The 17,056-nt window shown below is 44.6% G+C and overlaps 1 protein-coding gene across 1 annotated transcript in view; it reads right to left on the reverse strand.

The window, feature by feature from the left end:
* Positions 1–17,056, reverse strand: part of SLC16A2 (solute carrier family 16 member 2) — a 558,487-nt gene that overhangs the window by 163,185 nt on the left and 378,246 nt on the right. Inside the window, exon 4 of the mRNA XM_086918399.1 lies at positions 7,066–7,209. Coding sequence (XP_086774525.1) covers positions 7,066–7,209 — 144 coding nt within the window. The remainder of the gene's footprint in view (positions 1–7,065; positions 7,210–17,056) is intronic.

A 17,056-nucleotide genomic window follows, 5' to 3' on the forward strand; every position in this document is an offset into this window, starting at 1 on the left:
ACCATGGTCCCGTACTCCTGAAACTGAGGATCCCAAACTATGTCCCTCCGCCCTACACTTGGCGCTTCAATGCACAGGCCCTACGTGATCCACTATATGTTGACACGGTCCAGAAGGCGATCACTGACTACTTTGATTTGAATGCCCCCACCACGGAGGACCCGTGCCTCCTGTGGGAAGCTTTCAAAGCAACGATACGGGGCGTGTGCATTGCAACGTCCGCTGGCATACTGAAGGATATTCGCCACCAATTACAGAAAAGGGAGGAGATGCTGCGAGACCTCGAACAGAAATACACAGACACAGGGGACACGGCACTGCTAAGCGATATTCAGACGCTACTGATAGAATACAATACATTTGCTGATGACGAGCTTAGGTACATTTTCAAGAGAACGACGGCCAGGAGATACGGGGAGGGGGGCAGACCGGGCAGAGCACTAGCAGAAAAGATTTGCTCGGGCAGGGCGCCACAACACATAGCGGCTGTGCACACCTCACAGGGTACTCGGGCTCACGACTTGCCGACCATCATGGGGGAATTCAGAAACACATATGGGGCACTCTATGAGGCCAGGGCACAAATTTCAAGGGAGGAGATTTTGGAATACATGGCTGACATTGAGATCGCCTGGCTGGCGGATGGACACAGGGAGTACTTAGCAAGACCCCTCACGACACAGGAAATCACAGACACTATCAAAAGACTCCCCAATGGCAAAGCGCCGGGCCCGGACGGCTTCGTCATAGAATTTTACAAAACGTACGCAGACACGCTAGCACCTCATCTGATAAATCTGTACGAGGCTGCGCATGAAGCCCAGACACTGCCACCATCCATGAGAGAGGCGCTGATAGTTGCTCTACTGAAACCGGGCAAGGACGAAGAACAATGCGACTCATACCGCCCACTTTCCTTGATAAACATAGACACCAAAATACTGGCCAGCATCCTAGCGGACCGACTGAAGCCACTAATGCCGATGCTAATAAGGCCGGACCAGGCAGGTTTCATTCCGGACCGGTCGACCACGCACAACACTCGCACCCTCTTTGCACTGGCACACTACTTGGCCCCTGATATTAAAGCGGTTGCTGTATTGTTGGATGCAGCAAAGGCGTTTGATACGATTGACTGGCCGTTTCTTCACGCAGTCCTAATCCGGATGGGGTTCCCCCCATTATTCACCGGCTGGATCTCAATGTTATACTCGGGCCTGACTGCCCGCATACGAGTAAACAAACATCTATCGTCCCCTATACCTATCGAGCGAGGCACTAGACAAGGATGTCCTCTATCGCCAATGCTGTTCGCCCTTATACTCGAACCCTTGGCGTGTAAAATAAGACAGCATCACCACTATTCGGCTATTCAGTTACCTACGCGACCGATACACATAGCATTATATGCGGACGACATGGTCCTGTACGTGAAAAACCCGGAGACAAATCTCAACCCACTGCTCAGGGAATATATTAAATTCGGCCAATACTCGGGTCTCCGTATCAATTGGAGCAAATCACTGGTACTCCCGCTGACAGACGGTACCCGGCCCACAGCGCTGGATTACCCCCTGGAATGGCAGGATGAACCGACTAAGTATCTAGGCGTCTGGTTCCACAGAGATCCGGAGTTGGTCATTCGCACTAACTATGGGAGAGCCGTCTCGACACTAGAAGACAAGGTCAAAAGATGGATAGGTTTGCCACTCTCACTGGCAGACAGGCTTGCCATTGTGAAGATGGTGCTCCTGCCCAAATTTCTATATCTTTTCAATAATATACCTATTAAGCCGCCGGCTGAGGTTTTTCGCAACATTAAGTCCCTTATACTCTCCTTAATATGGGCGGGGAAACAGGCTCGATTAGATCTGCAGACCCTGACTCTCCCGTATGCTAAAGGGGGCTTCAAGGTGCCAGATATTTACCTGTACTACCAGTGCGCCCAGGCGCAATTTGCGCACTACTGGTTTCATGAGATCCCTTTTTTGACGCACGTAGCAGTAGAACACGGCGATGCTAATCCCATTCCACTCACAAGCATATTAACGCACAAACGCCCCAGACTGCACGATCATGACATCAACCCGGTCAACGCCACGATAGACGCATGGAGGACACTAAGCAAGATGGCGCACTGCACACCACTCTACGCACCAGCACTCCCCTTGGCACACCATCCGGCACTATCGGTCACTCAAGAACAGGTGGGAATGGACCTTATTAAACGCGCTGGTATAGACACCCTTGGGGACTTATACAGAAATGGGCAATTCGTAACACTGAACCAGCTGACATACATTCAGAATCCAACTCTGCTGTTTAGTTTCAACTACTACAGGCTACAGAGGGCAGTGAGGGAGCACTACGTGACGTTTCCGGCAGAACCACAGGCACTTGCACCACTGACACTTGTGCTTAACACCCCCTCAGCGTCACACTTAGTGTCCCGACTTTACCGCAGCGCGCAAGCTAGCATTGGGGGTAACACTACCAGGGCAAGGGACAAATGGAACGCAGCTCTGGGGGAAGACCTCACGGAAGAGGAATGGGAGGCATCCTGCATACTCACGGGGATGCTGACGCCGAACGGGAACCTTAGATTGATTCATTACAAATACCTGCACCACATGTACCACACACCTGCACGACTGCACAGGTATGGCCTGAGGGACAACTCTAACTGCACTAGGTGCGGGCAGGAACATGCGGATTTCCTACACTTGGCGTGGCGCTGCGATGCGGTGGCACAATACTGGGAGCAGGTGATGCGAACGCTCAACACTATATTGGGGGCGCAATTGCCGTGTACAGCTAAAGTTTGTCTTCTGGGGTTAGTGCCGCAGTTGAGAGCAAGGCGCCGTAAACTATGCGTGATCGCACTACTGGTGGCGAAAAGGAGAGTCTCTATACACTGGAACAGTAAGCGAAAACCTACAGTAAAAAATTGGCTAGAGGATCTGACCTACTGTAGAGACACTTTACTTACATACGAGGAAGAGTTGCCTATGGGTTCCCGCCCCAGGGACTTCTGGGAACCATTTCAACATTATCTGGTGTCACTGACCGCTGCCACCGACACGTGCTGAGCGCTCAACTGTTGCAGGATGTTTGCCACTCTGTGATACTATAGACGGGGCGGTGAGGGAGGGAGAATGTTGTGACACAGTGCTTTGAGTTTTTCTTTTTAGGGGGTTATTGAGTATTTGTTTACCTCATCCTCCCTAGGTTCTGGGAGCTTTGGTTGAAAATACTAAAATGTAAGACCGACCGAACGTGTATACCATACGACTGCATTGTCAAAACAAAACACTGAGACTGCACTGACACCGCATAAGCGCCGCCGGACCTATGGTTGTCGGCTGATGGGCTGTGTATGGATGAACCTTTGATGTAAATTTACGTGCAATGCACAGCTGGCCTTCTCAGGTTGAAGGCGATATTGTTTGTACTATTTCTGTGACAATGTGCAATAAATGTCTTACCCCAAAAAAAAAAAAAAAAAAAAAAAAAACAATGTAGACCGGCTCCTCGGGGTTCACAGGCCCCATCGGCGTCGAGCCCAGCGTCGAGCGACGCCGGTCCGACTCCGCGTCCGGATTCGGGGAGGGTATGGGGACGACGCCGCCCGGAGCCGGCACAGGCGAACCGGCGCCGCGAGGGGCGGCGTCGGGGGTAACCCCGATGGAATCGGCGCCGGAGAGGCCGGTAGACCAGTCGGCGTCGACCCCGAAGGCCCCTGCGGCGCCGGGGTCGGAGCCGTCGGCGGCACCGGGGCCAGAGCACCAGATGGCGTCGAGGCAGGGACACCCGAACCGCTAGGGCCCCCAGACGGTAGCACTGGGCCCGAAGGCGCCGGAGGCCCCGTCGGAGAAGTGAGCGCCATGGCCATGAGGAACGCCTCAATCTCCTCAGGCGTCGCACCTAGCCCAGGGACCGGAGGGTATGGAGCAGGCCGCGCCGGCGACTCTCGCTGAGCCGCGGGGGTGGGGTCACCCGAACCCCCGGCCGCGTCGCGCGAGCGTCGGGGGGAGTCGGGGGTACGATGACGACGCCCCGACTTCTTGTGTTTCTTACATGAGGAGCCCCACGAATGGTGACGACTTCCGGAGCGCTCGGCATGGCTCCGCGACCGCTCCCTCGAACGCTCCCTGGACCTCCGGCCGGACCGGGACCGCTCTCGACGCGGGGCCGACACCCGGAGCTCGAGTAGCTTGCGGGACCGCTCCCGTCTATTCTTATTAGTCAGAGCCCGGCAATCGACGCAGGCGTCCACGTCGTGGTCGGGGCCCAGGCACCGGAGGCAGAGTCGGTGATGGTCCGTGACCGACATCGTGCGGTCACAACCGTCACAATTCTTGAAACCGGGCATCCTACCAGGCACCAAAAAGATATAGGAAGTTAACAAAACTTGGTCAAAGACCGGAGTACTGCTCTTCGGATCTGCGCTTACTGGCGCGGAAAAAAGAAGAACTGACGTCAGCGCGCGGAGGCGGCGTCTATATACTCCAGTGACGTCATCACGGCGCACGACGCCAACGACGGACGCGGAGCCGCAGGGGACGCCTGCAGACGACGCCTACCGACGCGCAGGGGTACTGCTACGCAAAAGTTTCCGGATCCAGACTGACGCCTGGGGATATTCTAAGGTAAGGAATCTAATACTAACGTGTTTCTTTCAGATCAGGTGTCTACAAAGTGGTGGAAGAACCACTACTTTTACTCCTGTTATCCTTTGCTTAGCAGTCTTAAGATTAGTGCTTGATTTGAGCCGGTGGTTTCGGGTGCGCTGCATCGGCATTTAATTGTCAGCACCGGTACCTATGACGGGAAACAACCTTTACATTGCAGTAATTAGACCGCAATGCCTTTACAACGTTGTCGTTGCAACGACCTCGTTGTTACAACACAATGCCCTTACTATGCAAGTCATTACATCAACTTGCGATAGATGGCGCTCTAACATAACCATACATAAGGGAGAGTATAAATTACTATTCCAACACCTTCCCTACTGTTGGGTAGGCTAGAGTTGGACTAGTAAATTACACATTCCTAATGTTACAGCGCCATCTACTGCAAGTCGATGTAATGACTTGGGTAGTAATGGCATTGCGTTGTAACAAAGCAGTAGTTTTAACAACCGCGTAGTTAACTACCGCAAAGTAAAAGCACGCCTTGTAACGTGCTATATTTACCTATGCCAGTCTGCTACATGGTGGTGCTGATTTCTGAATTCAGAGATGAGCACAACTGCTATTTATTACTTCAATATACATTAAGATTGACTAATACCTTCTGCCAAAGCTATGCTTTCTAACTCTGGGGTCTTAAAATTGTCAGAATTGTAACACTTGTAGGAGTGTTACTTATTAGTTATGTTGTTACTTTGATTGACAGCCGCAGTGGGCAGTGCAAGCAGAAGTTGCCTTCTGACTAGAGCACTGGCTCTTTTTTTTTTTTTTTTACAAATTAAGCACTGCTTAGGATGCCACATATTTGTGGCTCAGTGGGTTAGCTTGTGCACCTACTCTCTTACTCATGCATTTTTTGAGCCCCTCTTTGCATGAAATGTCATCTTATACCTCATTCCCCTTTGGCCCACCGAGGGGTGGTAGTCACATGACACACTTACAAAAGCAATGCACACAAAGAGCTGCATAATCTTTCTGGCACTTTGCTCCAGCCACCTGGATTACACTCCCTGATAAATTCCAAAGGTAACACAGCCTAGTGCTTTTCAGTGCCTCCCCCAGGATAGAACAGCACCCTAAATCCTAAAAACTAAAGTGGAATATGAGTCCCCTGTCACCTTACAGAAAGGTCCGGATGCACAAAGCCACTTTACACCTTAGAAATACATTAACAACTGAACATGGCTTCATGTATGCCTGTCAGAAATTAACAGGAGGATCTCTGACACACATACGTGGTTTTACAGATGTGCGTTTTTCGACCAGGAACCCGGAGAAATCTGCAGTAGCAAACCCCACGGAAAGGGTGGGAAGCGGGTGGCTTCTTGCACAGCTATCCAGGTGTACTACTGGGAATTTTTGTGAATTCTCAAAAGTAGTCAATCTGCACCAGTTTGTAGAACTCCCATGAAAAAAAGATTTACTACAGCTCTTTGTGAATATGGCCCAAAGTAACTAGTTGCCCAGCGATGTTTTTAGCACATGTAAAATGCAATAACAGTCCCAATAATCCACTAATGCCCTCACAAGGCATCAGGTCAGCTTCACCTCCAAAGCAGGGATAAACAAAAATTGATGCTGAAGACCACAGCCTAGATTTGAGGCACAATAATGAATTTTGTGATGAAGAAGATTTAAAGTGTCTTGACGTACAGGAGGTAGTTGGTACCTTTACCAGGATAGATGCCTACTTCAGTGTAAATTTGATGGAGGACAATATAGGCAATTAGTCGTTTCTCTGACTAAGCTCCTTTCAATGAGAAGCAACATTCGCCAGGTCAGTCAGGATTATGGTCTAAGCGACGGGCCTATTTTAAACTTCTTTAACCTAGATGTCTTAGACAGCTACCTTAGAGAAAGCACAGACCTCCAGTGCTCTTTGAAACGCCAGGAGAGCCTGCTCTAACCAATCCAGGCGCTTCTTTCATGTTGTGAACGCAGCACCAGGATTGGTTAGTGCAGTTTCCTGCATCAAGAGCTTCAAGGAAGACACCCGAGGGAGGACGACGACGTGAAGCGAACGTTGGTGTATTCATTTAACTTTTTTTCTGACTGCCTCACCACCCACAGAACAAGCCAGCTGCCACTAGCACTTACCACATCTATTAAGTCAAGATATTATTGGAAATTAAGAGCTTTCAAGGTGTCCCATCTGACCTTGAAAGCTTATGCAGGCCTGCTCTCAATCATTCAAGTCTGGTACTTCTAGGTTTTGTTTTCCAATTCTAAATGCAGGACTACAAATCCCAGAAAAGAGGATACAGAATGCCATGCCACACTCACTCCCTCATTGCTTTGGAGGGACAGGTCCTCCAAAGGAGTGAGGCAGACCACGCTGCTCAGGAGACATAAGAGAACATTTTCACAGTACCTGTAGGTAAATCTTCCTCAATCCAGGAATAGAGTCCCCGATTCTACCTGAAGCCAATCTACCGATTCCTGAGGTTGCACCAATACACACCAAAAGAATCCAGTCTTTGTTGGCTTCTTGGAGCTCCATCTCAACATGTTTCATCTGAAAAACAAAGATATGGAAGCAGAGGCAATCAGCACTTTTTATACAATGTTGAACAACCAATTCTTTTAGTATGCGAAGTAGTAATACGGTAGGTTGAACTATAACTCAACATTGAAGACACAATAAATTAAGGCCCTTAGTGTCATACTGCTTGGAGAAATGACGTACTGACAGGGGAACTAAAATGGTGCACTCTTGAGACGATTGTAAATGACAATAAAGCTGGTTATATCACCAAGAAAAGAGAGGGCAGCACTGGATTCCTTAATTTGGGATTCATACAGATGGTCTCTATGACTGACTGTCTAGGAAAGCTACAAAACGTTTTTGAGATTTCATATGATTGATCACTATTAAATTGTTTTTGATTTATTTCCTTCTTCTTCAGGATGCCAGGGGCATGTCTTATATCTTCATGCCCTCCTGTATTGATTTTTACTTTCTGCGATTTGTTAATATTTTTGCGTAGTAGCATTAACTATTTGTTAGTTAATTGATGTTGCATGTGTGTGAGTGTAATGTTCACTACAAGACTGCCCCTACAGAAACTTCAGGGACTTTGTATTAGGTTTGTCGCCACAGCAACTCACTTACCATTCAGTGCAATTCTCTAACTGTATTGCAGTACATTGGTGATGCCATTACGCTTGTATTACAGAGCCCACAAGTAATGTCTTATTTGAGTACATCTACATGCACTAACTAGTGGGGCGGAAAACCTTTATAAAATTAAGTTTTCCACTTTTCTCCTTCCAATCTCCTAAAATGTCATTGTTAGACCTGGCATCTTTGGTGTGGTTTCCCCTGTCTTTTTGCCTCTACCTCCTGTATTTTTGACGCTGTGCTGGATTTCGTTTTTGCTGGTTTAGATACTTTGGGTACTTTGCACTGCTGATCAGTGTCAAAGTGCAAGTGCTCCCTAAAGTAAATTATGATTGTGATTGGTTATCCATGATTGGCATATTTGTATTACCAGGAAGTCCCTAGTAGAGTGCACTGAGTGTGCCAGGGCATTCAATTCAAATGCTACTAGTGGGCCTGCAGCACTGATTGTGCCACCCACATGAGTAGCCCTAAAATGGTGTCTCAGGCCTGCCACCGCAGTGCCTGAGTGCAGTCTGTGGACTGCCATGTCAACCTGGCCAGTGTCCCCACCGGCCAGGCCTAACCCTTCCCTTTATGTACACATTGGACACCCCTATGGATGGCCCTAGGTACCCCACTGGGCAGGGTGCAGTAAATGTGAAAGGTAGAGCATGTACTGATGTGTGTGACATGCTCTGGTAGTGAATTACAGCCATTTTCGTTTTTCACTACTGAGAGGGCTATCTTGCCCATAGGCTATAATGGGGAATGCGGAGTATAATGGCTGCCTGCATATCTTCCCATAGGAGCAAGATAGGACATAAAAGTCTGGTATCCCGGAACACAGAATTTAATAACACATCTTTTAGGAAGGATGGTTTTTAAATCCTGTATTTGAGAACAGCACTTTTAGAAAGTGGCTGGTCTCTTGTCTGACCTTTCTGTGTGCCTTGGCCTGTTTATATACGTTTCGGAATAGTATTGTTATAGATGACAGTTGTAAAAATTATTTCATTAAGTTATGAATTTCTGTATAAGAAGGATTATTATTGTTCAAAAGATGCAGTTTATTTTTTCAGGAAATATAGATTTCTTCCTTCCGTTGCACATAATTGTGATCATATTAGATACAATGTAATGATTCACATTGCATATGTGTTTATTTTTTGCATATCTATAGACAACTGATGATTTATGTCATGTTTATGTTTGCCTTGGACTTAAAGATGACATAGATCATCTCTGTCTGGAGAAGGTGTTTTTCTACAACATTAGTAGTGAACCAAAACATGTGGTGTTTGTACAAAATACTGGAGAGAAAAATATCACAAATGACAGAAATTTACTTATAAAAGGTAGTATATATATTCTATACAAAAGCATTTCAAATGTGTATTTTGAACTTGTATCCCTCTCTGTTTAAAACTTGTATGTGGTTATTATGTTATTCTATTTCCATACACCCAATCACAAATATATAGAATATATGCTAGAAATTATATAAATGCTCTAATGGTTTCATTTTATACATGCACGATTTATCATTCTTACGATATCCGTCATTGAGTTTGTATGACAGTTCTTCATGGATCTCCATATATGATTTACCGGGCTTAGTGCCCAGGCAGCTCATGCGCATACGTACATAATTTATTTGGCTTAGTGTCCATATTCTATCACCCATTTTCTTCTCTCTTTTTCATTATGTGTTGGGTTTCTGTTCTATAGATTTGTGTCCATCACATATGTTTTGGAATACAGTTACTTTTATACATGGCAGGTCAATTTGTAAGTCATTTACATTTATGGTGTGTTGGGTTGTATTTATGCTTATTAGTTCACAGGTGAATATACAGTTCTTCATACCCGTTCACCCCTTGGGGGTGCTTAGTCCTGAATCTGATGATGAGATGCAATACCAAACATCTAAACTTTAGAGGTCTGTCTCCTGCTCTTTCACTTCTAGGTACATGGGCTATCCCATAGAATCTGATCTGTTTCCAGTCTCATCCTATGGTTCCAGTCTCATCTTTCAAATGTTTGGTCATAACATAATTCATATCCTTGTTTTGTATTGCTCGAATGTGTTCAAGAATTCTCTTTTTCAAAGGGCAGATGGTGCTGCCTATATATTTTAGACTGCGCAGACATTCAATCATGTATACTACATACGTTGTTTCACATGTTATCCTTTCATTGATTATAAAAGGTTTACCTTTGAAGTCTGTAATATCTCGAATACTTTGCCCATCCGGCATGCTTTACATTTATCACATTGCACAAATCCGGTTAGCTAGTGCATCAGCCATGATTTCAGTTTTGGCTGCTCAAAGTGACTTCTCATTAGTTGATCTTTAAGTGACAGAGCTTTCCGATATGCTATGTTTGGTCTCTCTCCCTGTGTATTCCCAATGTCAGGGTTTTTCTTCACTATATTCCAATACTTGTTCAATATGGGAGTGATTTGTTTATTCTCTTTCCTAAAAATGAGTATCATTCTGATTGTGGAGTCTTCTGTGTCTGAGATTTTGGATGCCTTTTTGTCCAACAGAGTTTGTGCACAAGTGATAGATTCAGCCCTTTTCCTTCTTTCTTTGATGTCCGCTGGTTTATATTCTCTTCGTTGGAATTTCTGTTCTGTTTCTTTTATTTTGATTTCCAATTCCTTTTCATCAGAACAGTTGTGTTTCATTCTAATGAACTCACCATAAGGAATGCTTATCTTTAAAGAGTTTGGGGGAAACCTAGTTCCGTGTAGTATACTATTGATGTATGTTGGTTTGCGGTATACAGTTGTGTGTATATGATTATCTTCAATGTAGACCATTACATCCAGAAATCGTATTGATGCTTTACTGATGTTGAGATCGACATTGTTGGAGTTTCGTTTTTCAAAGTATTCCATAAATTCTTCCTTTGTTCCATTCCAAATTAGGAATAGGTTGTCTATAAATCTAAACCATAGCACTATTTTGTCAGTGTACCCCTCATTCTCCTCTCCCCAAGCCAAGGATTTCTTCCACCAACGGCTGGTGAGATTTGCATAGCTTGGAGGAGAGAAGGAAACTCCCATGGCAGTGCCACAGATCTGTGAGTATATCTGATGGTTGAACAAAAAGTCATTTTGTAAACATATAATTCTTTAATTTCCATGAGAATCCTCGAATGCTTCAAGTTTTGTACATTTCTCTGTTAAAGAAAATATTTGACTTATTGAAGTCCCACTTCATGATTGATAAATGTGTATAATGATGCAACATTTATGGTGACTAGCGGATATACTTCCTGCCATCCTGTGGACTTTTTACTGACCGGGATATCAATTTCATTAGTCCCAATAAAAGTTTGGACAAAGAAATGGAGGAAGAAGTTTCCAGTCTGGAATGGGTTTCTATCCGTAACAACGACAATAGGTGCTTGAGAAACGAGTCAGGCAGGTGCAGGAAATCAAAGGGAGTACAGTGATTTCTTTTGTTTTTTTTCCAACAAAGAGTAGTTGGTCGTTTTAAACATTTCATGGAAAGATGGAAGGATATCAAAAAAGAGCCTTGGATTATAGAAATGATTCAAGGAAATGAGATAGAGTTTGTAAAGATAGCTCACCAGGTTCAGGAGCCAAGTGAGTTGTACTTAAAAAAGGATAAAAAAGACATAGTAGAGGAGGAGGTGGTAAATTCCATGTTCGAGCAAAGGAGCAATGGTCAAGGTAAGAGAGGATGAAAGAGGATTTGTAAGTACACTTTTCCTAGTACGGAAGAAAGACAAATGTTGGATGCCTGGGATAAATCTGAGAGATCTTGACAGGTTCTTGGAGGACAGGCATTTCAAAATAGAGGGTATCCTTCTTTTGAGAGACATGCTTTTGAAAAACAATTGGTTGGTGAAATTAGATTTAAGGACACTTATTTCACAATACCATTGGCAAACTGGAGTCAGCCTTCTCTACAATTTTGATGGCGCAGACACATTTATCAGTTTCAATGCCTTCCTTTTGGTCTCTCTTCAGCACCTTGGTGTTTTACAAAGGTATTGAGAGCGGTAGTTTCTTACCTGAGAAAAAGAGGATTTGCATGATTATCTTTTTGATGTTGCAATGTGTTGAACATCTGCAGAAGGACTTGACATTGATGTAAGGTGTGTTGGAAGATTTCAGTTTCATTGTGAACCAGGAAGTCAGTTTTGGTTCCAACCAGGGCCGGACTGGCCATAGCGGGCACCGGGCGTTTCCCCGGTAGGCTGCTAGGGTTGGGGCCGATTTTGTTACCGGGGGTCAGCAATGTCGGCCCCCGGTAACAAAATCGGCCGAAACCGGACGTCACAAACTGCTCACCTGCACTCCCCTGACCCCAGGGGGGGCCAGCTGAGCAGTTTGCCAGGGCCGGTTTCTGTTCTCAGTCCGGCCCTGGTGCCAACACAGACTTTGGACTTTTTGGGTGTCAACATAGATACCAAAAGAGTGATTCTATTCTTGCAAGAAAAGAAAATGAACAAGATTAAAAAAGGAGATTTGATATGTTTTGAGGAAGAACCTTTTGACATTAAGGATTTGGAAAGATTGATAGGAATTTTGTTATCCTCCACTCAGGCAGTGTTTCCAGGGCTTTTGCATTATCAGGCACTTCAGAGTGAAGGGACAGGTTATGAGAGAAAGTTTATGGAATGCCAACACGGTCTCGTTGGATCAAGGGTCGAAGATGGAGTAATGTTGGTAGTTGGAGAATTTAGAAGTTTGAATTGGTGGAGCCATTTTTGGGTGCATACTCAATTTTGTATTAGAGACGGATGCAAGGTGCACTATTGTGTAGATAGTAGACTGGGTATTTGTGGTCAAATCTAGAATGGAGCTGTCATTTAAATTGTTTAGGGATGAAAGCTGGGTTTAATGCGCTGAAAAGTTTCAGAAACATTTTGCAAGGCAATACAGTATTGTAGAAGATGGACAATTTCTCTGCTTTGGCATATATAAATCGCTTAGGGGGCATCAGGTCCCATTGTCTGTCATATTTAGCAGAGGAACTATATTTTTTGTCTGGAGCACAATATAGGTTTGAGGGTTGAGAATTTGCCTGTGTAGCAGAATTTAACTGCAGATTGGTATTCAAGGTACTTGAGAGATTTTAGTGACTGTAAGTTGGATTCGGTATGTTTCAGGAAGATAGATTGGGCTTGGATCCCATTGCAAGTGGATCTTTTTGTGAATTTCCAGATAAAGAGGTTTTACAGTTGGATGCCAGATCCGGAAGCACTGGCAGTAGGTGTGTTTCAGCAGGCTTGGAAAGGAATAAGAGGTTATGCATTTCCACCTTTTGCAATGATTCAGAGAGTGTTGCAGAAGGTTCAGAGGGAGAAGCGTCAGATTGTTTTGATAACTCCTTTTGGGACTTCACAGGCATGGTTTCCAATGGTCATGGAGTTGACTTTCGAAGTACCTTTTTTGATTCCACAAAAGAAAGTCTTTTGAGCAACAGAGATGGAGAGGAGCATCCTGAAAAAAAGACTTTGGTTGTGAAAAGATGGGCCTAGTGCAGAGGTCTTCAAACTTTTTCACTCAGAGTCCCTCTTAAGCAAAATGTTTTGAAGTCAGCCTCCTTTGAAATTCATGGTAATACTCGGGGGAGCTATAGGGTTGGAACACATAGACTAATTTCAGTGCTGCTTTTTTATAGCTCATAATCCACACTGAATGTGAGATTTATAAAAGAGCAAAAATATCAAATGAAAACAGAATTTGACCAAAAGCACGGCTACCCATAATTTGGGTTATGTGACCTCCCCTCGCACTACTCGGCCTCAATGTAACTGCATCAGCTGCACGAATAATAGTTGTGGCCATGAGTAGTAGGCTATCTCTTATGGCCCTTTCACCCCTTACACATCATGCCTGACCATCACTCCAATCTTGAAACAGAATATCTGTGGTTTGAGAAAAAATGAGCTCCCATGTGTTGTCTACATCTTTGCATCAAGGTTGGCTTCAGTCCTAATGCAAGAGAGTATAATGAGCCCTCATGCCTCTTCCGTAAAGTAAGACAGTCATAAATGTGATGCAGTGAGCCCCTCAAAGTCCTGAATCCCGGTGTCACTGCAAGTGCTTCACTAAAGAGAGCTACGGCCTTGGAAAGAGGAAAGTCTTCTGGGCCTCCATTTTGCCCCATTCCCCGCTATGCATTTCTCTGAGACCTCTCAGGAAGCTGTCTCTGTCCATTAACAAATGAGTCCCCATATTACGCACACTTCCTTAGGCCATCTGCTACCTGAAAGGAATGTAAATATGTGCAATTGCTTAATCACCAAATGTAAAGGCTGGCTAGGTGCAAATATAGGCTTTAATTTCTGGAGTCACTTGAAGATTCATAGTGGCACAGGTGTGTTCTTTAGGAGAGGTGATGTAAAGGTGCTGAGTTTTGTAAGCATCCTTTTATTGGACATAAGCATGCTTGCAATGGGTACTATTTGTTACTAATATGTATTTTTTTAAAGTGCTTGTTTTTTCATCTTAGACACTGGACTTAATCAGTTTGTGGCAATCTATTTTACATTGTGTGTAACACAATTTTAAAATAATGACTTACATATCCACGCTGCTTTTTGTTACAGACTGGGCCTTAATAGCACTATAAATGCACAAGTAACTATTCTGAATTTCCCCAATAAGGATACAATTCTGTGACTTCCTGGTCTCACATACACCTGCTGGGATTGAATTAACCAACTAAGGTTTCATAACTCAAAAGAGTGTATTTCCCACTAATTATTTTGATTTGCATTTATTTTTTTATTCAAGGTGTTTAAACTATGTTATATGCAGTTGCTGAAGGTGTTGTTTTTAGCCATGTCTTTGAACCACAACTACAAGTACTTTTTGTACTTTCCTTTTGTTAAAAGCAGCAATCTCTGAATTATCAATGAGGACCTTGCTGCGACTCTTCGTGAGAGTGGAAGGGAGACTCAAAATAAAGGCTGCACTTCAAAAAGCTTCATGTAAATGAAGGCAGCTTAGAAACGCGAAAAATAAACAAAGTCGTGCTTCCAGGCCATCTTAATTTACAAGTTCCAAATTAGGTGTTTGCGCCCCTCTGGGAACGCAGCCACAGACCCGCAGTGAGGGTGGTTGTGGTGGTGGGGGTGGTGTAGATACGCTCCACATGTTGAAGACCTCTGGCCTAGAGATAGTTTACAACATAGCTCTATAATGCTACTAGAACATTCCACCACTGAGGGTAGAGAGACTGTAAAAAACGCGTTGGAATGTTGGAGCAGAAAGTTTACACCAACCACTGCTGGCCATGAGCCTCTTCTGTCTTGTATGGAGCAACCAACATTATTAAATATGAATAATAACGCATACAAATGAACCAACTGTGTGTCACACAAGAACAGCACAGACCTCACTGTTCAGCAGCACACGTGTGAGTCGGCGCCTGCCAGGATTAATATTGCAGTGATTACAACTGTAGGTGGTAACGTGTGTTTCCGGAGCTTGAAACATGAAAGAGTTCATGAGTTCCTGTTTCAGGAGAATAAAGCTTGGAGGTCAAAGATCATGCGGGAGTGAAATGACTTCCAGATGTTTGGAGAACACCCTGGGAGGGACTTGAGTGTTGCGGTTATTTGACCCTTCGGTGATATGTGCTCTCTACCAAGACAGCACATACCTCCTGAGTTATAATAATAATACTGATGCTTGTAAAGCGCGAACAGCTACCTCTCGAGGAGGTGTCCCGGTGCTGACAGAGCACTTCAGCAATAAGCAAGAGGCATGGAGAATTGCTTAGGTTTTTTTTGCATAAAAAGCCAGGTCTTTAGGAGCTTCTTAAAGCTAGCTTCTGTCGTAGCAGATTGGATGGCAAAGGGCAAGGCGTTCCAGAGTTTCGCCGTACCAGCAGAGAAAGACCTGACCCAAGTCTAGCTTTTCTGACTCGTGGGACGATTAACTGAAGGTAAAAGAAGACTTGACCACGATAACAGATGGAGCCATGTCAGTGCTTAATTTGTAAAAAAAAAAAAAAAAAGAAAAAGTGCCAGGGCACTTGTCAGGAGGCCACAGCAGCTTGCTCCACCCATTGTGTCTGCCAGTGATGCAAATGACAGTACTAACTATCACACTCCAACAAGTGTGACACTTCAGACTATTCCAGGCCCCCAAACCTATAAGAGTGGTTTGGGGGCAGGGGGGGGCAGGTATTAGCTATTTTAATGTACATTGTATTATTAATAAACTGTAATTGTGCTAATTTAGAAACACAATGCCACCATAAGGCAGACTGCCACAAGTGCCGGTGTTGACAATCAATTGCTGGCATCAATCCCAGGACAAAACGCAGAGGGATACATTAAACACCCGATCCCCTCAAAAAAAGAGAAACAATGGCTAATATTAAAGCACAATATTACATGAATGACTGAGTATATCCACTGTCCTTATGTCCCTAAAAATTAAAAAATTAAAAAAATACGACATGAAAATCCGCTGCTCGAGCATGCCCCCACAATATCTAGAACACAAGTAATGCCATAAGTACGGCACAAGGTCATACGGAGGAATGAATATATCTACCGTCCCCTGGTCCCTAAAAGCACACCCGAAATTAGGACACAAACACACAGCTGTCCTTAGCATGACCCCACAATATAATCGAGAACACCAGTGATGCAATGAACACGACAACACCAGTGAATAAAGACCATTTCTAAGACGCCTGTAAGAAGTGGCAACAAATGTAGAACACCAGTGATGCCATGAATATGAAGGCATCAGTAAGTAGAGTTCCTAAGGAGCATAGACTATTTCTTAAGACATCGGTAAATAGCGGCATAAATACTAGAGAACGAATAGATAGATACCTACATTTAGACAGACCACGTGATTATGTTTTCGAATTAGCAAATGAGCCTTCTAGCTGTATAATGTCTTGCCCAATATTTGCAACTAATATTTTGGTAATTATATAAATAGGGGAAGACATGTCCCAGGAGGCATAGAGAAATAGGGAATTAGCTGTTTACACACAGCACTCGACACAGTGGCATACAGTTACCTTGGCAAAAGAACTATATTTATCAAATGCCCGGCGGTTCACCAGAACGTACACCACACAACAATGCTGCACAAAGTACATACACACACATAAGGGGCAGCCCCCGCCCCTCCAGGAAGCAAGGTCGAATACCGTTCACGCAGCTCTGCACCAAAAGCGGGAAAATGAAATTGAAAACCTTATTAAACGGAGCAACCTTGACAGAGTCCTCCATTACGGGG

The sequence above is a fragment of the Lissotriton vulgaris genome, chromosome 4_1 (genome assembly GCF_964263255.1).
Source record: "Lissotriton vulgaris chromosome 4_1, aLisVul1.2, whole genome shotgun sequence".
Lineage (NCBI taxonomy): Eukaryota > Metazoa > Chordata > Amphibia > Caudata > Salamandridae > Lissotriton > Lissotriton vulgaris.